We start from the raw sequence: 26463 nt of genomic DNA, 5'->3' as shown, positions 1-26463 counted from the left end.
TAAAGCTGCATGTCAGTGCACCTTCTGGTGTGAAAATACAAAGCAAAAGAAGGGCGCACCAGCCTAGCGCATTATCCTCAGCAAGTTTATTTGGATAAAATTGTTTAAAATCAAATACTCACAAACAAACAAGAAGTTCAGGCACATCAATTCCATACACCTGCCTCCTACCAGAGGATCAACGTCTTTACTGGAAGCAGAGGGCTGACGCGTTTCGAGGCTGTGCCTCTTCCTCAGAGCCTTCTGGTGTGACTTGGAAGACATTTGGGTGGCTTCATGCACAGATGTCTATCCAAATTGCACCCGAAATCACCAAAAGTAGTGTAGGAACTACTTTTTCAAATAGGCATGGTACCGGAAAAATTTCCAGATTTGAACAGAGTGATTGCCGACAATAGGCTGCGACTTGTCATGCGATTTGACAAGTCGCTCCAATGTGAATGGGGGCTAAAGCAGTAGTAAACCCAAAAAGTAAATATTTCTTATATTGCAGCGTACCAATTCTTAGATGTATGGGTGTCATTCATTTTCGTTTTTAGGCTTTCTTTCCTTTTCTTTCACCCGGTGATTTATAGCCAGTAAGTCTGTTTTTCAAAATGACCAGTCTCTCCAGCAGAATGTATCACAGAGACAAGACAAACCATTTTCCAATGACAGGGGTGCTTACAATGATCAGTTTTTATTTATTCATTGAAAACCTTTATCCCAAAAGGTAAAAAAAAACTGTTTGCTGTAACTGCAGTGTGAGCTGAAAATTGGCTTCCATTTGTTAGTGTATCTAAATCTGCTAGTACATTTAACACTCCCCCCCCCCCCCAGACTGACAAAATTGTTGTCCAAAGGTGCCCCCTGTGCTCCTTCATCCAGAGTGGGGGGCGCTTAAATACAGGAAGTGTGTCACTGGCCAGATCTCTAGGGGAAAACAGAGGGGAAAAAATCCAGAGCAAAGAAAACGAATGCAGCCACCACATCTAATGATCTGTAAGCTGCCCGCAATATATTACATTTTTGGTTTGGGGTTTATTACCGCTTATAAAACTGGTGACCCGAATGAGCGCCAATATGAACTCTCAGCAATCTCCATCTTTAGCACATGCCAGCATCTAAGAGAGGGGGTGGAGGGGAGAGAGAGGGAGAGAAGAAAGAGAGAAAGAAAGATAAACAGAGTGGTGGTGGTGGGGGTGGGGGTGGGGGGGTTGGATTGAGTGATAATCCTGATCCCCCCTTTGTGTAGAACTTTATAACAAATGTAACATTTAAAATAATATTAAAGCCTCTGTGTTTTTTTCTCCTAACACATTTAGCACAGAAAAATATACATTCGCAGTTTACAACTTTTAATGCTGCTGGCCTCTGCTCCTTCAGTGCTGCTTCCCTGAACTTCCAGTCTTCACAGGAAAGATTTAACAGTGCATCCTGAAGTCATTCTGCAAGTTTAGAGAATGGAGGGGGGAGGAGGAGGGGAGTGTCCTGCTATCCTAGACTATAGAGCTGGGTGTTTTTATTGATTCACACACTGATCCCATCTTCCCATCCCCAGCACTGCCACTGATCCCATCCCCCCATCCCCAGCACTGCCACTGATCCCATCTCCCCATCCCCAGCACTGCCACTGATCCCCCCCATCTTCCCATCCCTAGCACTGCCACTGATCCCATCCCCCCATCCCCAGCACTGCCACTGATCCCATCTCCCCATCCCCAGCACTGCCACTGATCCCCCCCATCTTCCCATCCCTAGCACTGCCACTGATCCCATCCCCCTATCCCCAGCACTGCCACTGATCCCATCTCCCCATCCCCAGCACTGCCACTGATCCCACCTCCCCATTCCCAGCACTGCCACTGATCCCATCTCCCCATCCCCAGCACTGCCACTGATCCCACCTCCCCATTCCCAGCACTGCCACTGATCCCATCTTCCCATCCCCAGCACTGCCACTGATCCGATCTCCCCATCCCCAGCACTGCCACTGATCCCATCTCCCCATCCCCAGCACTGCCACTGATCCCATCTCCCTATACCCAGCACAGCCACTGATCCCATCTCCCCCACCCAGCACTGCCACTGATCCCATCTCCCCATCCCTAGCACTGCCACTGATCCCATCTTCCCATCCCCAACACTGCCACTGATCCCATCTTCCCATCCCCAACACTGCCACTGATCCCATCTCCCCATCCCCAGCACTGCCACTGATCCCATCTCCCCATCCCCAGCACTGCCACTGATCCCATCTTCCCATCCCCAACACTGCCACTGATCCCATCTCTCCTTCCCCAGCACTGCCACTGATCTCATCTCCCCATCCCCAGCACTGCCACCGATCCCATCTCCCCATCCCCAGCACTGCCACTGATCCCATCTCCCCATCCCCAGCACTGCCACCGATCCCATCTTCCCAACCCAGCACTGCGACCGATCCCATCTCCCCATCCCCAGCACTGCCACTGATCCCATTTGCCCATCCCCAGCACGGCCACCGATCCCATCTTCCCAACCCAGCACTGCGACTGATCCCATCTCCTCATCCCCAGCACTGCCACTGATCCCCTCTCCCCATCCCCAGCACTGCCACTGATCCCATCTTCCCATCCCCAGCACTGCCACTGATCCCATCTCCCCGCACCCAGCACTGCGACTGATCCCATCTCCCCTTCCCCAGCACTGCGACCGATCCCATCTCCCCTTCCCCAGCACTGCGACCGATCCCATCTCCCCATCCCCAGCACTGCCACTGATCCCATTTGCCCATCCCCAGCACGGCCACCGATCCCATCTTCCCAACCCAGCACTGCGACCGATCCCATCTCCCCATCCCCAACACTGCCACTGATCCCCTCTCCCCATCCCCAGCACTGCCACTGATCCCATCTTCCCATCCCCAGCACTGCCACTGATCCCATCTCCCCCCACCCAGCACTGGCACTGATCCCATCTCCCCATCCCCAGCACTGCCACTGATCCAGTCCCCCCCCCCCCTTCCAGCACGGCCACCGATCCCATCTCCCCATCCCCAGCACTGCCACTGATCCCATCTCCCCATCCCCAGCACTGCCACTGATCCCATCTCCCCATCCCCAGCACGGCCACCGATCCCATCTCCCCTTCCCCAGCACTGCCACTGATCTCATCTCCCCATCCCCAGCACTGCCACTGATCCCATCTCCCCATCCCCAGCGCTGCCACTGATCCCATCTCCCCATCCCCAGCACTGCCACTGATCCCATCTCCCCATCCCCAGCACTGTCACTGATCCAGTCCCCCCCCCTTCCAGCACTGCCACTGATCCCATCCTCCCCCTCTCCCAGCACTGATGCTGACTCTTCCCCCCAGCACTGCCACCGATCTATGTCCATGCCTCACTCTCACATGTAAAAAATGAAAAAAATGGAAGCAAGAATGATTTTGCCACTTTTGGTTTCAGATTCACCATTTCCCGCCCGGTACACCTAGGAAACATCTTACCGAGCCTGGTTTATTTAACCCCTTGTGATAGCAATCAAGTAAAAATAAATCAAATAAATAAAAGCAAACCTTTTTAAGAAATAAAATTGCACTGAAATGCATTTTTTAAAAAAAGTAAAAAAAACTTCTGTAACTTCCATTGCCCTACACACATGTGCAAATAGAAATGCATGCCCAGGTATGTAAACCGCGGTAGCACCACACGTGTGACGTACTGCCGCCAATGTCAGAGCGGGAGCAATAATTTTATCACCAGACCTCCGCCTCATCTCTAAACTGAGGAGCTGTAAAGGCTTTTAAAGTGTCACCTGTGGAGATGATTGGGTCCTGTGGTTTTTTTACAAAATCACGCAATTTTACGACTTAGCATGTTTGGTACCTATTTTCCTGATGGGACCTCGTCTTTTATATTTTACCAAAAATAGGTATTATATTGTGTGTTTGCACCAGAGGCTGACTGGCAACTTTCAGCCCAGGGGGCAAGTACAAACCAGAGGCCCGTGGTGCAGCGACTCCCCCCCCCCAATCCCACTCTTCCTCTTCCCAGCCTCCTCCTGACCCCCATTCCAGGCTGAAGCTCCGCTCCAGGTACTCTCTACTCACTGACTGAATCCGGGTTCCCAACCTGGCCAGCAGGGGGTGGTTGGGGGAGCTGGGACAGCTCGGTCGGGGGCTGCCTGGAAGAGGAGAGTCTCCAGTAGGGCATGGAACCGGCCTCTGCTCAGACACAGTTTACACCATCCATGCTGGGGAGGGGGGGGGGGTGCCCTGCCCTGCCCTGCCCTGCGTCCTTGTCTTCATCCCACACTCAGTAGGTCAGCGGTGGGGACTTTTTACTTCTCTTTACCAGGAATCCTTTAGGCATGTCTGTGGCAGAAGAGGTGCAGCCTTTTTATGGGGCATCAGAGTGGCCTGGGGGGCAATTCCCCCCCCCACCTTTTTTTTTATATATTTTTGCCTAAAAATTAGCATTTAATAAACAGATGTGTGAATATCATATTATGGGGGGTTGGGTCATTTTATGGTCATAAATGAAGAATTGTACATCTCTGGGACCTTCTATTCCTGTCATTACTGATCTCATCAGAGGAGGGCACTATGGAGGGGTCACTGTGGAGGGGTCACTATGGAGGGAACACTATGGAGGGGTCACTATGCAGGGGTCACTGTGGAGGGGTCACTATGCAGGGGTCACTGTGGAGGGGTCACTATGGAGGGATCACTGTGGAGGGGTCACTGTGGAGGGGTCACTGTGGAGGGGTCACTGTGGAGGGGTCACTATGGAGGGGTCACTATGGAGGGGTCACTATGGAGAGGTCACTATGGAGGGGTCACTATGGAGGGGTCACTATGCAGGGGTCACTGTGGAGGGGTCACTATGGAGGGGTCACTGTGGAGGGGTCACTGTGGAGGGGTCACTGTGGAGGGGTCACTATGGAGGGGTCACTATGCAGGGGTCACTGTGCAGGGGTCACTGTGGAGGGATCACTATGGAGGGGTCACTATGGAGGGGTCACTGTGGAGGGGTCACTATGCAGGGGTCAGTGTGGAGGGGTCACTGTGGAGGGGTCACTATGGAGGGGTCACTGTGGAGGGGTCACTATGCAGGGGTCACTGTGGAGGGGTCACTGTGGAGGGGTCACTATGGAGGGGTCACTGTGGAGGGGTCACTGTGGAGGGGTCACTATGGAGGGGTCACTGTGGAGGGGTCACTATGGAGGGGTCACTATGGAGGGGTCACTGTGGAGGGGTCACTATGCAGGGGTCAGTGTGGAGGGGTCACTGTGGAGGGGTCACTATGGAGGGGTCACTGTGGAGGGGTCACTATGCAGGGGTCACTGTGGAGGGGTCACTGTGGAGGGGTCACTATGGAGGGGTCACTGTGGAGGGGTCACTGTGGAGGGGTCACTATGGAGGGGTCACTGTGGAGGGGTCACTATGGAGGGGTCACTATGGAGGGGTCACTGTGGAGGGATCACTATGGAGGGGTCACTATGGAGGGGTCACTGTGGAGGGGTCACTATGGAGGGGTCACTATGCAGGGGTCACTGTGGAGGGGTCACTATGGAGGGGTCACTATGGAGGGGTCACTATGGAGGGGTCACTATGGAGGGGTCACTATGGAGGGGTCACTGTGGAGGGATCACTATGGAGGGGTCACTATGGAGGGGTCACTGTGGAGGGGTCACTGTGGAGGGGTCACTATGGAGGGGTCACTATGGAGGGGTCACTATGGAGGGGTCACTATGGAGGGGTCACTGTGGAGGGGTCACTATGGAGGGGTCACTGTGGAGGGGTCACTATGGAGGGGTCACTGTGGAGGGGTCACTATGGAGGGGTCACTATGGAGGGGTCACTATGGAGGGGTCACTATGGAGGGGTCACTGTGGAGGGGTCACTGTGGAGGGGTCACTATGGAGGGGTCACTATGGAGGGGTCACTATGGAGGGGTCACTGTGGAGGGGTCACTATGGAGGGGTCACTATGGAGGGGTCACTGTGGAGGGGTCACTGTGGAGGGGTCACTGTGGAGGGGTCACTATGGAGGGGTCACTATGGAGGGGTCACTATGGAGGGGTCACTGTGGAGGGGTCACTATGGAGGGGTCACTATGGAGGGGTCACTGTGGAGGGGTCACTGTGGAGGGGTCACTGTGGAGGGATGGGAGCGGGGATTGTAGCTGTGATCAATCCTAAGTGGCTAATTGTAACTGGGGGCGTGTCCCCACCCTGCACACACTGAGCTGTGGGGTGGAGTAAGGAGGTGATTGGAGATTGTATATTGATTGTAGATTCTGTTTACTGTCATAGTAACCGCACAGCGGACCGCCCACCCAGCCTCTGACTATTGGGAAGAAGTTTGCCCACAACAAAGATGGAGGAGACATCTGGAGAGTAGGTAGGAAGCTGGGAAAGTCAGATGATTCGCTAGAGTGAAGGGGGAGGAGCTGGAGGAAGTCTGCCCTCTGCGAAGAGGTTTGTCCCATCTCAGGATCGGTAGGTGTCAGTGGAGACACGTGGAGGGAGCCGGAGAGTCACCGAGCATGGAGGAGGGACCGACACTGACAGCAGGTGATCACCCCCTCCCCCCCCCCAACCCCAGCACTGCCAGTGACCCATTCACCCCCAATCTAGAACTGCCACTGATTTCTCCCTTCCCCCCCCCAGCACTGCCACTGATCCCATCTCCCCCCACAATCCCCCCCCCCAGAACTGCCACTGATCCCATCTCCCCCACAATCCCCCCCCCCCAACACTGCCACTGATCCCATCTCCCCCCACAATCCCCCCCCCCCAGCACTGCCACTGATCCCATCTCCCCCCACAATCCCCCCCCCCCAGAACTGCCACTGATCCCATCTCCCCCACAATCCCCCCCCCCCCAACACTGCCACTGATCCCATCTCCCCCCACAATCCCCCCCCCCCAGCACTGCCACTGATCCCATCTCCCCCCGCAATCCCCCCCCCCCCAGCACTGCCACTGATCCCATCTCCCCCCGCAATCCCCCCCCCCCCAACACTGCCACTGATCCCATCTCCCCCCACAATCCCCCCCCCCAGCACTGCCACTGATCCCATCTCCCCCCACAATCCCCCCCCCCAGCACTGCCACTGATCCCATCTCCCCCCACAATCCCCCCCCCCCAGCACTGCCACTGATCCCATCGCCCCCCCCAAGCCAGCACTGCCATTGATCTCCCCCGCAGCACTGCCACTGATCTCATCTCCCCCACCCCGCTGCAGCACTGGCTCCATCATACTCCCATACTCCCCCCAGCACTGCCATATGACCCACTGCCCTCATCAGCACCGCCACAGCCTCCAGCGCTGCCCCTGATTCCCCCCACCATCACTGTCACTGATCCCGTCTTCCATCCCCCCAGCATTGACACCTCCCACCCCGTGTCTCCATCATATCATACCATTGATCTCTATCTTTCCTCCCTCTCTCAGGTTGCAGTAAGTGGGACATACGGCAGAAGGTTTGGGATTATATAGAGAAGAATAATCTGGCCGATTTTCCCCGACCTGTCCACCATCGCATCCCCAACTTCAAGGTAACCCCTCCCCCGATACCGTCCCCAACCTCCCTTAACCACTTCAATACCGGGCATAGAGCTGCACGATTCTGGATAACATGAGAATCACCATTTTTTCGCTTAGCGTAAATATCACGATTCTCGGTGTAACATCATCTTTTACATCACACAAAAAAATTGGGCAAACTATTGGGTCCTTTCACACGGCCGCTCCGCTGCTTAAGTCCGCTGCAGGACTTTTTTTTTTTCTGTCATCCGCTCCGTGTGCCCGCATATCATCCCATCCGTTTGCGGATGATATACGGACATAATGTAAGTCTATGGCATTGCGGATGACACCGCTGACATCCGATTTTCCTTCCTTTCCGATTTTTACACGGAGGAAAAATGGGGTTCTGTTCCGTTCCAAAAAATGGAACAGAACTGAAAGGAGGAAAATCGGATGTCAGCGGATGGTATTCCGCTGACATCCGCAATGCCATAGACTTACATTATGTCCGCAAACGGATGGGATGATTTGCGGACATACGGAGCACCCGTGTGAAAGGACCCTTACTGCTTTTTAAAAATTAAAGTGTATTTTTTTCCCAAAAACTGTGTTTGAAAGACTTCTGCGCAAATGCAGTGTGACATAAAAGATTGCAAAGATTGACATTTTATTCTCTAGGGTCTTTGTAAAGAAAAAATAATAAATAAATATATATATATATATATATATATATGTTTGGGAGGTTCTAAGTTATTTTCTAGCAAAAAAATACTGATTTAACTTGTAAACAACATGTGTCAGAGAAAGTCGTAGTCTTTTGAGAGGTTAAACTGCCCTCCCTCAGGCTACCTTCACATGTGGGCGTAGCGGATCACGGGCAGAATCGATCCGTAATCATTGCACATCGCGGGACGCCTGTGCGTTGCCGTTGATTTGCAATGGCACCCCAAACACTGTGTGATGTTGCCGCGATTTCCGCCTGCCGAATCTCAGTAACATCGCACAAACAGAATCGCGGGAAGCAGGAAGCCCAAATAGGTACAGGAGCTTCTTTTGTGCGTCATGCATCCGGCAATTCTGTTTGCGCGATGTTACCGCGATTCGGCAGGCGGAAATCGCGGCAACATCGCACAATGTTTGTGGTGCCATTGCAAATCACGGGCATTGCGCAGGGGTCCCGTGATTTGCAATGATTCTGGATCGCGGGCAGAATCTCGGTGCTTCTGCCCGTTGTCTGCTACGCCCACATGTGAACGTAGCCTTACAGACGGAAGACCATTCTTTTGATCTGATCTAAAAATGATACATTGTAAAACATTGTGTTTATAGTTATCTAGCAGCTTTAACAATGTTGATAAACATTTGCCAGAGGCTTTTTCTTTTTTTTTCTTGAGTGAGCAGAGAACGGCTCTGTAAGAATCGAGGACATGCCATTTTAAGATGGTGAAGGGGGGGTGGGGGGGGGAATTAATTGAGATCACAATTTTTTTAGCGATTAATTCTTCAGCTTTATCAGGGCACTTTCCCCCCTCTTCCTGCCCAGGCCAATTTTCAGCTTTCAGCACTCTCACACTTTGACAATTGCTCGGCCATGCAACACTCTACCCAAATTAAATTTTTATCATTTTTTGGTTTTCACACAAATAGAGATTTCTTTTGGTGATATTTAATCACCTCTGTTTTTTATTTTTTTATTTTGCTAAACAAAATAAAAAAAGTGAAAATTTGCGAAAAAAATGTCAGTTTGTTTTAAAATTTTGCAAATGGGTATTTTTTTCCTGCACCGATGGGCCACATTGGTAGGCTGCACCGATGTTGGGACTGCAGTGATAATCAGTGCCTTGATTATTAGTGCTGATGTCCCTTTAACACAAGCCGGTTATCGGCTCTCTTCTCTCCTCCTTACGCTGTCAACATGAGGAAAGAAAAGTCGATAACCGGTAAACCGTGTTTACATCCGTGATTGGCTGTCATTGGACACAGCTGATCACGTGGTAAAGGGCCGCTGTGATTGACCCTTTACCCCGATCTGTGATCAGCTGAGTCCAAAGGACTTGACAGTCACATAGGATTGTGTATATGGGATTGTATAGTTGGGTTTTCCTTACTGTTTTTTGTTTTTTTATTGGTTGAGCCAGATGGACTTTTTTCTACCTGACTAACTATGTAACTGACCCAAAAGGAGCCAGTCCAAGAAGTTAATTGTTGGAGTTCACATTCTCTTTAATTACTTTATATAATATTCTTAATATGGGTTTTTTATTTATATATCTCCTGTTGGTGTCCAGGGGGCCGCACAAGCCTGTGAGAGGTTGAGGGTCTTGCAGGAGTTCCAGGGGGCGAGAAACATTAAGATAAATCCCGACACGCCGCAAAAGAACGCACGCTTCCTCACGTTGGAAGTAAGTAACAGACTTTATCTCTCTGTCTAGAATTCTCGCCAGGCAGGACAGAACATCGCCTCCCTGGAGGTCTTTCAAACAACACGGGAGGTTAAGGTGGACCCTGACAAGCCTCTGGAAGGTGTGCGACTGGCGGCTTTGCAGGTATGGTGAGCCGAAATCCATACCGGATCCCTAATTGGATGTCAGACTCCCATTTCTTGAACTAAATCTGATTCCTAATTTGTGCATGAAATATGACACTATCTCAGCTAATAAGTAGAAGATCTTTGGTTATTCCTTATGATCATCAGCGCCATCTAGTGGCCATAATGCAGTATTTCAGGAAAATTACCGCATTATGGCCACTAGATGGAGCTGCTAATCAGCAAATAGAAAATCTGCGCAGCAAATAGAAAATCTGCGCAGCAAATAGAAAATCTGCACAGCAAATTGTTTTTATAAATAAACCCGAAAGAGTTGACAAATAAGCTGAAGTAACTTTTCATTGCATAACTTTGGGCATGTAATTCACTGGCCTTTAGGACTACAAGTCCCATCATACACTTTGAAATAATACCTGTCTGTTTTTTATTCTTTACAGGCTCATAAGACCTTGTTGGTCCCCACACCTCGCCTCCGCTCTGGCCTTTTCAACAAGATCACCCCTCCCCCAGGGGCCACCAAAGAGGTTCTGAGGATCTGCTCTACTTCACAGGTAGGACATCTCCTCTTAAATCTGACCTCCAGTCTTGCACAGTTGTACCGGCTCCTCTCCTGGACTGAAATGCCTTACTCTGATTTTATTGCACACTGTGAGCTTCTCACAAACTGCATTAGAAGCTGCACCATGAGCCCATCTCACTTCCTGGGTGAAAGACATCCAGCATCATCCATCTTTCTTCTTCAGTCTGACTGTGCCTGGCCCACCCCTTTCATTCATTGGATTTCAGTTCTTTCAGTCATGGAGGCTCAGCATCACATGTGGATGTTGCCTATCTAAATACAGCCTGCCTAGGAACGCCCACTCCTCCAGATTGACACCCACCCAACAAGGCATTTAAAATTTTTCGTAAACAAACCAAACATCAGAGCGCAAAAGTTGTTGGAAGTTTATAAGTTTTACTTATATTATATCCCACGTCCCCCAAAAATAGTACCGTAGTCCATATTAAGGGCCCAAAAGGAAAGAATAAAACAAGTTGGATCAAAGGGTTTTTTTTTTTCTTTTCATTTTGACCCTCATTCTGGACTAAGGCAGAGGTGTAACTGCAGGGGTTGCAATTGCAACCGGGCCCCATGCTCCAGGGGGCCTGTGCGGCTCCCCTGTACCCCTGGATAGGAGGGGCGGCGGGGGCAGCATGTACAGAAATCACTGTCCTCCTTTTTCCTCCTGTAGCTGCAGGAGGAAAATGGAGGAGATTGGTTCCTCTGTATGCTGCCCCCGCCACTCCTCCTATCCAGTTCACTTGTTTTCTGCTGTCTCTGGGCCCCTGTGTGCTCCCCTGGTCACACCCAGGGGAAGAGCCCCAGGCTTGAAGGGAAGGGCCCCGGCCAGGGGGCCCTTCATGGTTTCTTGCACCGGGGCCCTGAAGGTTCTAGTTGCGCCTCTGGACTAATGTGGAGAAGTGTAAGGTTTTGCACTTGGACTAAAAACATAAAAGCCCAATACACTTGGGGGGGGGGGGGGGGGGGGGAACCTTTGGGTGAATCAAAAATGGAGAAAGATCTGGGAGTCTTGGTAGAGGATAGACTAGGCAATAGCATGCAATGTCAAGCGGCAGCTGCCAAAGCCAGCAGAATATTAGCATGCATAAAGAAAGGGATGTATTCCAGAGATATATAATCCTTCCCCTTTATAAAACTCTGGTCCGACCACATCTGGAGTATTCTGTCCAGTTCTGGTCACCAATCCTCAGAAGGGATGTGTTGGAGCTGGAGAGAGTCCAGAGAAGGGCAACTAAACTAATTAGGGGACTGGAGGACCTTAATTATGAAGAGCGTATGCAATCGCTTGATTTATTCCCCCTGGAGAAGAGACGCCTGAGAGGGGACATGATAGCAATTTATAAATATCTCTATGGTGGTCTCGGCATAGAAAAACAGCTATTCCGTCGAAGGGATAGCATGAGGACTCGAGGGCATACAATGCGATTAGAGGAGAAGTGTTTTAACCTCAGGCAACGTGGGGGGTTCTTTACTGTTAGGGCTACAAGATTGTGGAATTCTCTACCACAAGAGGTGGTTTCTGCGGGAAGTATGGTGGCTTTCAAAAGACTCTTAGACTTACATCTCAAGGATCAGAACATTCAGGGGTATGAGAGATGATTACGGCCACACACCCCTACACAGGTTGAACTGGATGGACTATTGTCTTTATTCAACTTCACCTACTATGTAACTATGACTAAGGTACTATTTAACCACTTGCAGCCCAATGACATACCTGTACATTGCTGGAATTCTCCCATTAAATAATTATTTCCTGTTGTGCGTGGTGTTTTTTTTTTTATTTATTTTTTTTTTTAACTCCCGGAAAATGTATTTTGCTGTAGCCACAAGTCATATAAGTTCTCTGTAATGATTTGTATTTTGTGCCCACAGCACTGCTGATTACTATGCAGTTCTTTATTCATCCTGGACATCACATACAGCGCTCTTCTTTCAGTGCTGATACAGTTCTGGCCATAGGACAGTGGAGGGATACTGTCATTCATCCAACCTCCCCTCCCTCCTTCTATTTATCAGACACCTTGCAGGCAATCGCTAGAGGTAACCTAAATGTCGTGTGGTTATACCAAAATAAATTCCTTTCAGTTCTACTTAAAATATTAATGGTTAGAAAAACACAAATAAAAAAAAAAAAAAAAATCAGGAAAATAGGCGAAGTGTAAACTAAGGGGTTAAACCGAAACACATAGGACCCACCGGCGAAAAGTGAAAATCCGTGAAATAGATAAACCCTATTAAAATACACTGTAGGCATGTTTTTTTTAACGGTCACTGTACTTATAAAAGCATTTTAAGGTCTTTAAACACACTTTTAAAACAATAGAAACTCATTTAAACACATAAAAGATACTGAGAGACATAGCAAGAGCTATGGAAAACACAAAAATATTTCATTTTCAATGATTTTAATTAGTAAAATAACATTACAGAAAAAGACGCAATATACCGGGACCGCAAAAACTGAACCGAGATTGAGCAGGGGTTTACTAATTTTATATATATATATATATATATATATATATATATATATATATATATATATATATATATATATATATATATATATATATATATATATATATATATATATATATATATATATATATATATATATATATATATATATATATATATATATATATATATATATATATATATATATATATATATATATATATATATATATATATATATAGGGCTGAGTTATTCACCAATAGAGAAATACAAAATAACATTGTATCTCTCTATCTACCCAAGAAGTTATTACTCGTGTATCTACTCTGTTTTATTCATTAGGTAAGAGATCTATCTACATCATGTGATATGACTAAAGTAATATTTAATTAAAAAAAAAAAAAAAATTATATATATATAATATAAAAAAAAATTATATAATAAATATATATATATATATATAATATTTTTTTTTTTTTTTTTTTTTTTAATAAAATATTACTTTAGTTATATCACATGATGTAGATAGATCTCTTACCTAATGAAAAAAACAGAGTAGATACACGAGTAATAACTTTACTTGGGTAGATAGAGAGATACAATGTTATTTTGTATTTCTCTAATGGTGAATAACTCGGCCCATAGCAGAAATGTAAGAATTTCTCCACTCCATAAGGCTTAAAGTGGTTGTAAAGCCTAAACGTTTTTTACCTGAATGCATTCAGCTAAAAAATGTTTAGGCATCGAATGTTGCCCCTCACCCCCCCCTTAGACTTACCTGAGCCTTCATTCAATCCAGCGCTGTGCACGTCTGCAGCTCTTCTCTCCTCTCACTTTATGAATTCACTGGCTTTGCTGGGGCATCGGGAGCCATTGGCTCCCAGTGCTGTCAATCAAAGCAAGTGACGAGGGGTGTGGGGCCAAGGCCCGCTGTCTGTCAATGAACGCAGCATCGGGGCTGGTGAGCGAGCACACAGGAGTGCCCCAATGAAAAGCAGCTTCCCATGGGGGCACGGGAGAAAGAGGAGGAGCCAGGAGCGCCGGCGGGGCACCAAAGAAGAGGTTCGCTCAATGCAATTCCACTCCACAGAGCAGGTAAGTATAGAGATGTTTGTTGTTTTTTTATCAACACAAAAATTTCCTTTACATTCGCTTTAACTGGTTCTCTGTCTGATGTCATAGTGTGATACATTCTAGAAGTTTCTGTACCCTTGTAATGTATTTTGTTTCCAGCACAGAAAGATTTGTAGATTCTGCAAAATAATAGGAAAATAATAGGCAAAGTCTCTTCTTTAATCCTCCTGTGTTATGTATTTATTTTCTTATTTGCAGGGCGTGCGGGATTACAGCGTCCCCCTGGGGTTGGATGCCGCAGTGCAGGTGGATCTGGTAGTGGTGGGTTCTGTGGCGGTGTCGGAAAAAGGTAATCTCCCAGCTCATCCTCCCTGATGTATCCTATAACCAGAGAGGTGGTCCTGTGTAGGTATTAAGATGGAAAGTAACACAGAAATCCTGACCTCCATCACCAGTGAGAGCCGACATGACTGCAATGCCTCTCCCAAGCCGTGCCACTCAGTACGACTTCCATGTATTCACCAGCTTGTTGGGTCTGCATTCTCCCTGCAACAACAAACCAGGAAAAGTTCAGGCTGCACAACACTACATTGCTATATTTTATCTTTTTTTTTTTTCCCACCCACTAAGTTTACCTGAGCGATTTCAGCGTGTTTTCCCTACGCCTGGCATACACCCCCTACACCCCCCCCCCCCACTCCACACTCTGCATCCCCCATTACTCCACACTCTGCACCCTCTACACCCCCCCATTACTCCACACTCTGCACCCTCTACACCCCCCATTACTCCACACTCTGCACCCTCTACAGCCCCCCATTACTCCACACTCTGCACCCTCCACAGCCCCCCATTACTCCACACTCTGCATCCCCCATTACTCCACACTCTGCACCCTCTACAGCCCCCCATTACTCCACACTCTGCACCCTATACATCCCCCCCATTACTCCACACTCTGCACCCTCTACAGCCCCCCATTACTCCACACTCTGCATCCCCTACATCCCCCATTACTCCACACTCTGCACCCCCTACATCCCCCCCATTACTCTGCACCCCCTACATCCCCCCATTACTCCACACTCTGCATCCCCTACGCCCCCCATTACTCCACACTCTGCACCCTATACATCCCCCCCATTACTCCACACTCTGCACCCTCCACAGCCCCCCATTACTCCACACTCTGCATCCCCCATTACTCCACACTCTGCACCCTCTACAGCCCCCCATTACTCCACACTCTGCACCCTATACATCCCCCCATTACTCCACACTCTGCACCCTCTACAGCCCCCCATTACTCCACACTCTGCATCCCCTACATCCCCCATTACTCCACACTCTGCATCCCCTACATCCCCCATTACTCCACACTCTGCACCCCCTACATCCCCCCATTACTCCACACTCTGCATCCCCTACGCCCCCCATTACTCCACACTCTGCACCCTATACATCCCCCCCATTACTCCACACTCTGCACCCTCTACATCCCCCCATTACTCCACGCTCTGCACCCCCTACATCCCCCCATTACTCCACGCTCTGCTCCCTCTACATCCCCCCTTACTCCACACTCTGCACCCATTACTCCACACTCTGCACCCCCACATCCCCCCATTACTCTGCACCCTCTACATCCCCCCATTACTCCACACTCTGCACCCTCTACATCCCCCCATTACTCCACACTCTGCACTCTCTACATCCCCCCCATTACTCCACACTCTGCACCCCTACATCCCCCCCATTACTCCACACTCTGCACCCCTACATCCCCCCATTACTCCACACTCTGCACCCCTACATCCCCCCATTACTCCACACTCTGCACCCTCTACATCCCCCCCATTACTCCACACTCTGCACCCCCTACATCCACCCATTACTCCGCACTCTGCACCCTCTACATCCCCCCATTACTCCACACTCTGCACCCCCTACATCCCCCCATTACTCCACACTCTGCACCCTCTACATCCCCCCATTACTCCACACTCTGCACCCCCTACATACCCCATCACTCTACACTCTGCACCCCCTACATCCACCTATTACTCCACACTCTGCACCCTCTACATCCCCCCCCCATTACTCCACACTCTGCACCCTCTACATCCCCCATTACTCCACACTCTGCACCCTCTACATCCCCCCATTACTCCATGCTCTGCACCCCCTACATCCCCCCATTACTCCACCCTCTACATCCCCCATTACTCCACACTCTGCACCCCCTACATCCCCCCCCCATTACTCCACACTCTGCACCCTTTACATCCCCCATTTTTCCACACTCTGCACCCCCTACATCTCCCCATTATTCCACACTCTGCACCCTTTACATCCCCCATTAATCCACACTTTGCACCCCCTACATCCCCCCATTACTCCACACCCCCACGTCCCCTATTATCCCCCATTACTCTGCACTCCCTGCATCCGCCCCATTACTCTGCACTCCCTGCATCCGCCCCATTACTCTGCACTCCTGCAAGGTGGAGTTTTCAGCAGAACAAAGGCAATGGTGTTTTTACCGGGGAGGAAAGGGTGTGTTTTTTTTTTTTTTTTTTCTCTCCTTTGTTTTTATGTATGGGTGGGGGGGGGGGGGGGGTGTCTAAAATCGTCTGAAAAATCTTTTACTTGGCATTTCTACTTTAATTCCAGTAAACTGTCTAGTCCACCCCACCCGGTAACTTTCTCTCTTCCCTTCAGGGTGGCGGATCGGGAAAGGAGAAGGGTTTGCGGACATGGAATACGCCATGATGGTAGCCATGGGGGCAGTGACGGAACAAACCGTAGTAGTCACTGTTGTTCATGACTGTCAGGTGAGGGGGACATTTAAGGGAACTCATCTTTGGGAAATGTGTTTTAAAGCTGTACTCAACCCAAGGACAAAATGTAATATATTGCAGAGTACCAGTCCTTAGATGTTGAACTATTTCAGCAAGTATAGAAAAAGCTTGTTGATCCTGCCAGAAATAATGTGCCCTTGTCACAGTTCCCGTGAGCAGAAACACTTCCTGTCATCCACCTTCTGTAAACTACTAGTCACCCCCCCCAATATAAAGGAAGACGTGTTTAAAGTCCAGCCTCACTGACAACTGACTCTCTCAATAGATATAATACAGGGAGGGTTGTCGCTTTAGGACAGGGAAGTGTCACTGGCAGGATCACCAGCTGGAAATAAACAGGGGGAAGGCTGAAAAAAGAAAACGAATGCAGACGCCTAAGGCATACTATTAGAAATCTTGGGGCCCTCTACAGCTTACTTGACAGTGCTCCCTCTAGTACACCGCAGTTGGCAGCCCTGCCCACTACCCCATGTTTTGTACCCTTGGCACGGCCCACTAACCTGTATCGCCCACTACCCCAGCACTTTGCATGAACTGCATCCCCAGCTACTAGTACCCTATACCACCTACACCTCCCACTCCTCAAGCTCTACCCTCATTGCTACCCCCCCCCCCCCCAAACAGACTACCTCTGCACCTCCTGGGTCTCCCTTTACTCCACACTATGCACACCCTGAATCACCCATTACCCCACATCTGCATTTCCTTGCATCTCACATTACCCCATATTCTTCACCCCCGTTACTTCTTGTTCTGCATCCCCCATTGCTCCACACTCTGCACCTTCTGCATCCTCCATTCCATATTACTCTGCACTCATGCAAGCTCCAATACACCTCACTCTGCACCCCCTGACACTGTGACCCTCACTGCACATATTTGAGCTCTTCCCAGCGCTAGGTGTTTGAATGAAGCTTCACCCACTGGCCCCTCTGGTTCTTTCTGTAGCTGTTGTTGTGGTGCCCTCTGCACAGCTCACCGCTGATCCTCTGAAGGATTCATGAAGTGAGTTCCTCTGGACCACATCCCCATCTACAGGTGTGGGGGATTCCCAAAGTTGTAGGCAGGGATGGAGAGGTGGGGGTACCTAGGGTTAGGATGATGGTGAGCTAGGAGTTTTCCTTATTTGGTGCCCCCCCCTAACTAGCCTGACCTATACCCCCCTATTAGTGTCCCAGCAGACACAATGTTTAGGGACAGGTAAGCTGCAATATATGACCTTTTTGGTTTGATGGTTTTGTTTTTTAAAGCGGTTGTAAACCCTAGAAAAAAAAAAAAAACCCTGCAAGACAAAGGCATAATGGGCTAGTATGCATCGCATACTAGCCCATTATGTGTAACTTACCTTAGAACGAAGCCCCGACGCGGACCCCCGGACATCGCTGCGGGCGCTGCCATGATCCCTCGCCGTCTCTTCCGGGTTCGGCGGCTCCGGCGCGGTGATTGGCCGGAAGAGACGGCTCCGGCGCGATGATTGGCCGGAGCCGCGATGACGTCACTCCTGCGCATGCACGCGGGAGTGATTTTCCGGCAAGCCTCCGGCAAATTAATTGAAGGTCCCTCCGGACCTTCAGAGCGCATGCGCCGCTAGCGAGAGCGGCTGCATGTACTGTATATATCTCCTAAACCATGCCGGTTTAGGAGATATTATTTGTACCTACAGGTAAGCCTTATTATAGGCTTACCTGTAGGTAAAAGTGTCAAAAAGCAGGATACTACCGCTTTAAAGCTATGTTTGAGTTTACTCAAAAGGATGCACAAAAAAAAAAAGAATGTACAACCCCCCCCCCCCCCCCCCAAAAAAAAAAAAAAAATAGGTAAGCAATTAACACCTTCCGGTCTGGCCTATAGCAGATTAATGGCCTGGCGGGACTTTCCTCCTTCTTCTGAGTGGACGTCATATGACATGCTCTCAGAAGGCGCCGCTCGTGGGGTCGTGAGCGGCGCAATCTGTCATCGACTGTACAGGCTGGCTTCCGGTACCATGTGACCGCTGTGACCAATCGCAGCAGGTCACATGACAGTTGTAAACCATAGATGGCTTCCTTTCATGCCATCCAATGTGTATAATCGTGTGGCTAGCTGTGATTGGTCAATGTGATCACATGGTACAGGGCCAATCACAGCCCATCTGTACCATATGATTAGATTTGCTCAAATACAGCTAATCACAAACTGAATCCAGTTTCATTCACAAAAAAGAAAAATCCTGATCACTTCCCCAGAATAGTACAGTGTTAATATGGTAATGTTCTGTTGCTCTGGTCTCAGTGCGTTTAAAAAAAAAAAATTGTAAAGAAAATAAGAAATATAAAAAAAATAAGTCATGTTTTTTATTTTATTTTTTTTTGTACTGTCACCAGTCAGTGTCGCTGATCACTTTGTTATATGATGACTGTACTGCACTGGTGACTGTGTTAAAAATAAAATTGTGATTAGGGTTTTTTTTTTTTTCTCAAAAATTATGACAAAAAAATTTAAAGCTTCAAAAACTCGCCATGCCTCTTACTAAATACCTTGGACTGTCTACTTTCCAAAAAGGGGTCATTTGGGATATTTTTACTGCCCTGATATTTTAGAGCCTCAAGAAATGAGGTTGAGAGGCCGTCAGTACATCAAGATTGATGATACATTTTTCCGATATACCCCTATATACGATATACCTATAATATATATATATATTAGTTTGTGGACTCCTACAGACTAAATATTATACACGGATTTGGATTATTTTCACCAAGGGAATGTAGCAGAACAGATTTTGGCCTAAATTTATGAAAAACAATTATTTCCAATAATTTATAACAGACAAAGAAAATTGCGTTTTTTTTTTTTTTTGTTTTTTTTTTCCCCCCCAAAATTTTCAGTCTTTTTTAGTTTATTTAGCAAAAAATTGAAAAAAAAACCCAATGGTGATTAACCACATAACGACCGCTCACATTGCTGCTACTGTGGCAAAGTGGCTCGTTATCGTCCAGCGACGTAGACCTACGTCGCTGGACTCCTCCCCTTGTGGGCGGCACGCGCGCGCCGCCGGAGGCTCGCTCCCGCTGTTTTCAGTCACAGCGGGAGTCGGGCCAGGGGAGGAGTGGCGGTGATCACTGCCGCTCTTCCCCAATCATCGGGGAATCGAGTGTGGAGATCCGCCTGCTTGTGTAAAAAAAGCGGGCGGATCTCCTAAGTGACAGACAGGGTCAGATTGCAGGGTTCAGCATAGCTGAACCTGCGATCTGTCCCTGTGTCACTCAGTCACCTCCACCCCACACATGTCAGTAAGCACCAGGCATACATTAACCCCTCCCTCTCCAAAAAAAATTAACCCCTTCCCTGCCAGTGTCATTTTTACAGTAACAGTGCATATATATAGCACTGATTACTGTAGTAATGTCACTGGTACCCCCAAAAATGTCAGTCAAGGGTCCGATCTGTCCGCCGCAATGTCGCAGTCCCGCCAAAAAAAATCGCAGATCGCCGCCATTACTCATTAAAAAAAAAAAAAAGACAAATCTTTCCCTTAGTAAACGCAATAACTTTTGCGCAAACCAATCAAAATACGCTTATTACGATTTATTTTTTTTTTTTTTTTACCAAAAATATGTAGCAGAAAACAAATTGGCCAAAAATTATAAATTTTGATTTTTTTACATTTTTTGAGGGGGAATTTCATATAAAAAAAAAAAAATTGAAAAATATTGTTATTTTTTCAAAATTGTCGCTCTTTTTTGTTTATAGCGCAAAAAGTAAAAATCACACAGGTGATCAAATACCACCAAAAGAAAGCTCTGTTTGTGGGGAAAAAAGGACGTAAATTTCGTTTGGGTACGGCGTTGCACGACCGCGCAATTGTCGGTTAAAGTCGCACAGTGCCGAATCGCCAAAAGTGGCCTGGACGTAAGACCGCAAAATCCTCCGGTGGTAAAGTGGTTAAATACCACCAAAGAAAGCTCTAGTTGTGTGAACAAAAGGATAAAACTTTCATATGGGTGCAGTGCTGCATGACCGTGCCATTGTCCTTGTGACAGCAGTGAAAGCTGAAAATTGGCCTGGTCTGGAAGGGGGGGTAAAGGTGGCCGGTATTGAAGTGGTTAAACAGCGTCTCATGAGACTCAAGCAATTGCAAATAAATAAATCAGAGAGAGCACAGAGTGGACAGATGTTGCATACTCCATGATAAGTTTTACATTATCCATAAAGGACAAGATTAATATTTTGGATGCAGAGAGGTTAAAGTCCAGGGGTCTTCAAACTATGGCTCTCCAAAAGTTCAGGAACTACAATTCCCATCATGCCTGGTCAGGTCTGTGAATGTCAGAGTTTTACAATGCCTCATGGGATGTGTAGTTCGCAGCAGCTGGAGGGCCGTAGTTTGAGGATCCCTGGAAGTAAGGGGATTAGAAAGCCAATTGGGTTTGATGTTTAAACTGAAATGAGATGCACACGTGTTTATAGGACGATTGTGTGTTTTTGATGTTTCATAGAATGGGAAAGTACATCCTATGTGCGTTCCTGGGGTAAAGCTATAGCATTATTTGGACCATCTTATCTTTTCCTTCTGCTTTCTAAGGTGCTGGATATCCCGGAGGAGCTGCTGGGTGACCATGACCTGACCGTAGATTACATCCTGACACCCACCAGGGTCATAAAGACGGACTGTGCGCGCCCCAAGCCCACAGGGATCATTTGGTCTAAGGTCTGTCTGTTTGTTTCTGAACTAGGAGGCAGAATCTGAGCGAATATTCATGTAGTCAGGTGAAAAAAAAATAAGACCTGACCACTGAGTTCAGGCAAAAGATATAAAGTCCGACCTCCTGACTCCCCTTCAGTCTTGCACAGTTGTAGCGGCTCCTCTCCTGGACTGAAATGGCTTCCTCTGATTTCATTGCACACTGTGAGCTTCTCATAATGTGCATCAGAAGCTGCAGAAAGTCACACAGAGCCCCGCCTCATTTCCTGTCTGGAGGACATCCAGCATCATCTATCGCTTTCTTCCCCAGCCTGACTGTCCCTGGTCCGCCCCTTTCATTTCTTGGATTTAAATTATGGGGTCACAGCATAAAAACATGGCAGAGGCTTTAAACCTTCCCTGATCTAAAATTAAATGCGTTTTGGCTGGAGTTCAAGAGATTGTAAATGATCACCTTGTAAAACAATCCATTCAGTTTAAAATGGAAATGAAAGGCAAACATTTGTGTATAGATAAAAAATAAATAAATAAAAAATTATAATATACCCTTTTTCCTCTTTTTTTTAACCACTTACCGCATACTAATGTAGGGCTACGTCGGTAAACTTTGCGGTAGTGTACCGGGATGATGCCTCTAGCTAGAGACATCATCCCGGTACCGTGGTTTGAAGCAGACTGTTGGCTTTCCGTCGGTACCGACCGATGCGGCTCGGGAGCCGCTCGATCGGTACCCGGGGGGGCGGGAGGGGAGGTGTCCCCCCCCCCCCCCCCCCTCCCGCCGCCTTCCGTGGCTTTGCTCTGGGCTCCCGTCCCACCGGGAGCCCCGAGCACCCAGCCGGCACGTCCGCCGGCTGGATGGAGTCCCGATGAATGCCGGAAACGGCATCGATCGGGTCTCCGTTGACGTAACCCGGAGGCGGCGTCCATGACGTCACTTCCGGGTTACTGTGCTGCAAAAGGCGGCAAATTTGAAAATCGGCTGTATGCAAAAATGCCGTTTTTGGCGTTTTGCATACAGGGAAGTGTAGTGGAGGGGTCTAGGGTCTTTTAGACCCCCAATCTCTCCATAAAGTGTACCTGTCACTGCATATTGCTGTCACAAGGGATGTTTACATTGCTTGTGACAGCAATAAAATTGATCGGATTTTTTTTTTTTTTTTTTAAACTGTAATAAAGTTAAAAAAATAAATAAAATAAATGGGAAAAAAAAAATTTAGCCACCCCCGTCACCGTTAGCTCGCGCACAAAAAAAAAACGTATACGTAAGTCGAGCCACAAATGAAATCGCTGTTCAAACCACACATGTGAGGTATCGCCGCGATCGACAGAGCGTGAGCAATAATTTTAAAAAAAGAACTACACTCTAACTCTAAACTGGTAACTGTTAAATAAATTTAAAGCGTCGCCTATTGAGATCTCAATTGACCATAGTTTGTCGCCATCCCACGGGGGGGGGGGGCGCAATTTTAAACCGTAACATGTTGGGTATCTATTTACTCGGCGTGACATCATTTTTCACAATATACAAAAAAAATGGGCTAACTTTACTTTTTAGTATTTTTTAAATGCAGTGAAATGTGATTTTTCAAAATTTTTCCAAAAAATGGCGCTTTAAAGACCGCTGCGCAAATACCGCGTGACAAATTGCAATGACCGACATTTTATTCTCCAGAGTCTTTGCTAAAATAATATATATAATGTTTGGGGGTTCTAAGTAGTTTTCTAGGAAAAAATATTGGTTTTAACGTGTGAACAAAAAATAGGGCTGGGGCTTAAGTGGTTAAAGTGATCACATTCCCTCTGTTCTCAGCTGCATAAGAGCTGGGGGGGAGAAGAAGCAGTACACTGGTCTTCCCAGTGAATGGCTGTACAGGTGCTGGGGGGGGGGGGTGTCAGGATAAGTCTGATAATTAGAGGAGAGCAGGAGAGCTCCCAGCATAGCTAGAGAACTGACCACGGTGTGTGTTCACCCGCTTAGTGTGGTCAGTTTTTAAGTGGAAAGCAGAGGGACTGGCAGGATCACCAGGGATTTCACACAAAGGAAGCAATACAAAGAGAAGTACATGGTACAGAAGGGACGACAGGAATATGAAATGTTGGGGTAACAACTGACTTCTAGGCAGCTAGACAATGAGGGATGATTATGGGCATGGCAACTGTTAGACCATCATGGCGGTATGGGAATAAAAAACGTTTTTTTTCTTGTGTAGATAAGCCAGGAGATGATGGAGAAAATTCCGATCCTGAAGAAACTTCGGGACAAAGAACGGCGTCTGGGGAAGGACGTGACGCTGAAAGATGAGCCTGATTCGGTGAAGAGCCCCGATTGTACCTCCTCTTCTCCACACACCAACGGTGAGGCTCGCCCTCGACCTGCGAGACCAAAGCCAGCACCCGCCGACCACAAAGACAGCTGCGCCGTCTACCTCGGCGATATCCCTTCTACTACACGGGTCAGTGAACTGAAGAGTATATTGAGGAGCCGGGACGCCTTCCCCGTCCACCTCACCTGGCAGGGAGCCCAGCGCCGAGCCTTTCTGAACTACAGCGACCCAGTCCATGCCCAACTTGTGCTGGAAAAGCTAGAGGGGTTAAACATTGGGGGTCACCCCGTACGGGTGGAGATGGCTAGAGGTCAGCGGAGCAGAGCTGGCCTAGGGGAGGAACAGGGAAAGTAAGCCAGGAAATCGGTACATCTCATTGGATGCCTACAGATTGCATTGCTAAAGTTGGTGCAAACTGACCTCTAGCAGAACGCTCGGCCTGCTTCCTGTGCGCTGTGTGGGGAGATGAAACGCGTAGGACACTAAACATATGCCGTTATGGACGGCAGTCTAATTGCGTTATTTCTTTTTTCATCCAGGTATTGCTGTAGTTCAAACCCCCCCCCCCCCCAATACTGTAACACGCCTGCTGGTAATGCCGGAGCACACTCTGCAGACTCCTGCATATACAAGTATGATGGATAAAAATGCTTAATCTTTTATCCCGTTGCTGAAAAACAAAAGGGCAGCCCATGCTTCAGGAAGTACACTTCCACTGCCCTCTGGACTCCAGCCTTTACTTTTTTTTTTTTTGCCTAGACTTGTCCCAAGTCCTCTCCTGTGTTGAATCTGATTACTCTCAATTCCCTGCAAACTCTATTTTTTTAACCCTATAAAGCTGTAGAATTTATCTTTGAACCTGTCTTCATTTCCTGTCTAAAAAATCTTCATCAAGTCCCCTCTGCTCCTGATCCACATGGTCATTCTCTTACTCACAGCTTTTAGTTTTTTTCTGTCCTCTATTATTTTTGCTCTTTGCTATATGAGGTTGTGATATTTAGGGAAAAAAAACGTATTCCTGGCATCCCTTTAGATGTGCATTCTCAGGGCTGCTGATAGTGGGGTATTACTGGGTCTCCTGTAGGGGGCCTGGGAACACAGGGGAGGTCTTGACAGCAGGGGGATAAGTGTGGCAGGACGAGGGGACAATTACAGAACAGTGCACTGTGTCTCTCCCTCCAGCAGCTGAAAGCCGGTTTCTCCATCTCTCCTTCCCGCTGGATTTCAAAAGCCGGTTTCTCCATCTCTCCTTCCCGCTGGGTTTCAGCTTCTGGAGGGAGCTGCCCACATCTGATTCCCGCCCCTTGTCCCCCAGCAACGTCACCAGGGGGGCCGGTAAATATGGAATTTACTGACTTCCTTTTCTGAATTTGTCACAGTGAGCAATCGGTACTGATCACTCCTGTGTCCATTCATAACTGAACATACCCTGTTTCCCTGAAAATAAGCCCTAACCAGAAAATAAGACCTAGCGTGATTTTTAGGGATGGTTGCAATATAAGCCCTACCCCGGATATAAGCCCTAGTAAAATCCTTGTAAAAACACGTAATCTGTTTTGTATAATGATAATTTAATGAGCAGTGTGTCTCCTTTTGTAACTTTGTGGAAAATACCTTTTTTACAGCGCCGCTGGGTGCTGGTTACCCGCCAGAGATCTTCTCCTCTCCTCCCAGCTGACATCACTGGCCCCTCCCTCTGCAGTGCTTGGAGCGGGGATGACATCAGCGGGGATCTCAGCCCCTCCCTCTGCAGTATTCGGAGAGGGAAAGTAAAGCTCCGGAGGGTCACGTGAGCGCCCAGCGGCGCTGTAAATAAGGTATTTTAAACAAAGTTAAAAAAGAAGACACACTGCACGTAATCTTTTTACAAAATCGATTACATAATTTTACAATGCCTTTATCCAAGGTTTATTTTTGGGATTACAGACTCCTGAGAAGACAGGGGACACGGGAACTTTTTTTTTTAACGTTTTATTCCAGGTTTTTTTTTAGAACATAGAGAGGGCTAAATGACACGACATAAGCACTGTGCTGTCTATCATGCTTAACCACTTAAGCCCTGGAAGATTTTACCCCCTTCCTGACCAGGGGGTTTTTGCGATTTTTTTTTTTTTTTTTTTTTTTTTTTTTTTTTTTTTTTTTTTTTTTTTTTGGCGTGACTTTCACGTCCTTTTTTTCCCCACAAACAGAGCTTTCTTTTGGTGGTATTTGATCACCTGTGCGATTTTTTTTTTTTTTTTCCCATCATGCGCTATAAACAAAAAAAGAGCGTAAATTTTGCAAAAATAACAATATTTTTCACATTTTTTTTATATGAAATTCCCCAAAAAAAATGTAAAAAACAAAATTTTTTAACATTTTCGGCCAATTTGTTTTATGCTACATATGTTTGGTAAAAAAAATCGCAAAAAGCGTATTTTGATTGGTTTGCGCAAAATGTATCGCATCTACTAACT

The 26463-nt window shown here is 47.7% G+C and overlaps 1 protein-coding gene across 2 annotated transcripts; it reads left to right on the top strand.

Annotated features, from left to right (window-relative positions):
• Window positions 1–6424: 6424 nt before the first annotated feature.
• On the top strand, window positions 6425–24435 carry MTHFSD (methenyltetrahydrofolate synthetase domain containing). Of its 2 annotated transcripts, none has more exons than XM_082270426.1 (8): window positions 6425–6538; window positions 7423–7526; window positions 9930–10043; window positions 10483–10596; window positions 14397–14487; window positions 16860–16972; window positions 21564–21689; window positions 23894–24435. In XM_082270426.1, exons 1-8 carry the CDS (start codon window positions 6511–6513, stop codon window positions 24359–24361), a joined length of 1158 nt encoding a protein of 385 aa, XP_082126552.1. In that variant the 5' UTR covers window positions 6425–6510; the 3' UTR covers window positions 24362–24435. The 2 variants fall into 2 exon arrangements, with proteins under 2 accessions (XP_082126552.1, XP_082126551.1); XM_082270425.1 differs by lacking the exon at window positions 9930–10043 and adding an exon at window positions 9786–9899.
• The last annotated feature ends 2028 nt before the right edge of the window (window positions 24436–26463 follow it).

Source organism: Pelophylax lessonae, assembly GCF_965119305.1.
Source record: "Pelophylax lessonae genome assembly, chromosome: 10".
In the NCBI taxonomy this organism is placed as follows: Eukaryota; Metazoa; Chordata; class Amphibia; order Anura; family Ranidae; genus Pelophylax; species Pelophylax lessonae.
The sequence above is the reverse complement of the archived record's forward strand: the minus strand, read 5'-3'. Positions and strand labels throughout refer to the sequence as shown.

What these genes read in the sequence shown, in the direction of transcription:
- MTHFSD (XM_082270426.1), top strand. Translation starts at nt 6,511, where the DNA reads ATGGAGGAGGGACCGACACTGACAGCAG. An exon ending in ATCGCATCCCCAACTTCAAG is followed by an intron (nt 7,527 to 9,929) that starts GTAACCCCTCCC and finishes CTCTCTGTCTAG; the next exon opens with AATTCTCGCCAGGCAGGACA. An exon ending in CAGGGATCATTTGGTCTAAG is followed by an intron (nt 21,690 to 23,893) that starts GTCTGTCTGTTT and finishes TTTCTTGTGTAG; the next exon opens with ATAAGCCAGGAGATGATGGA.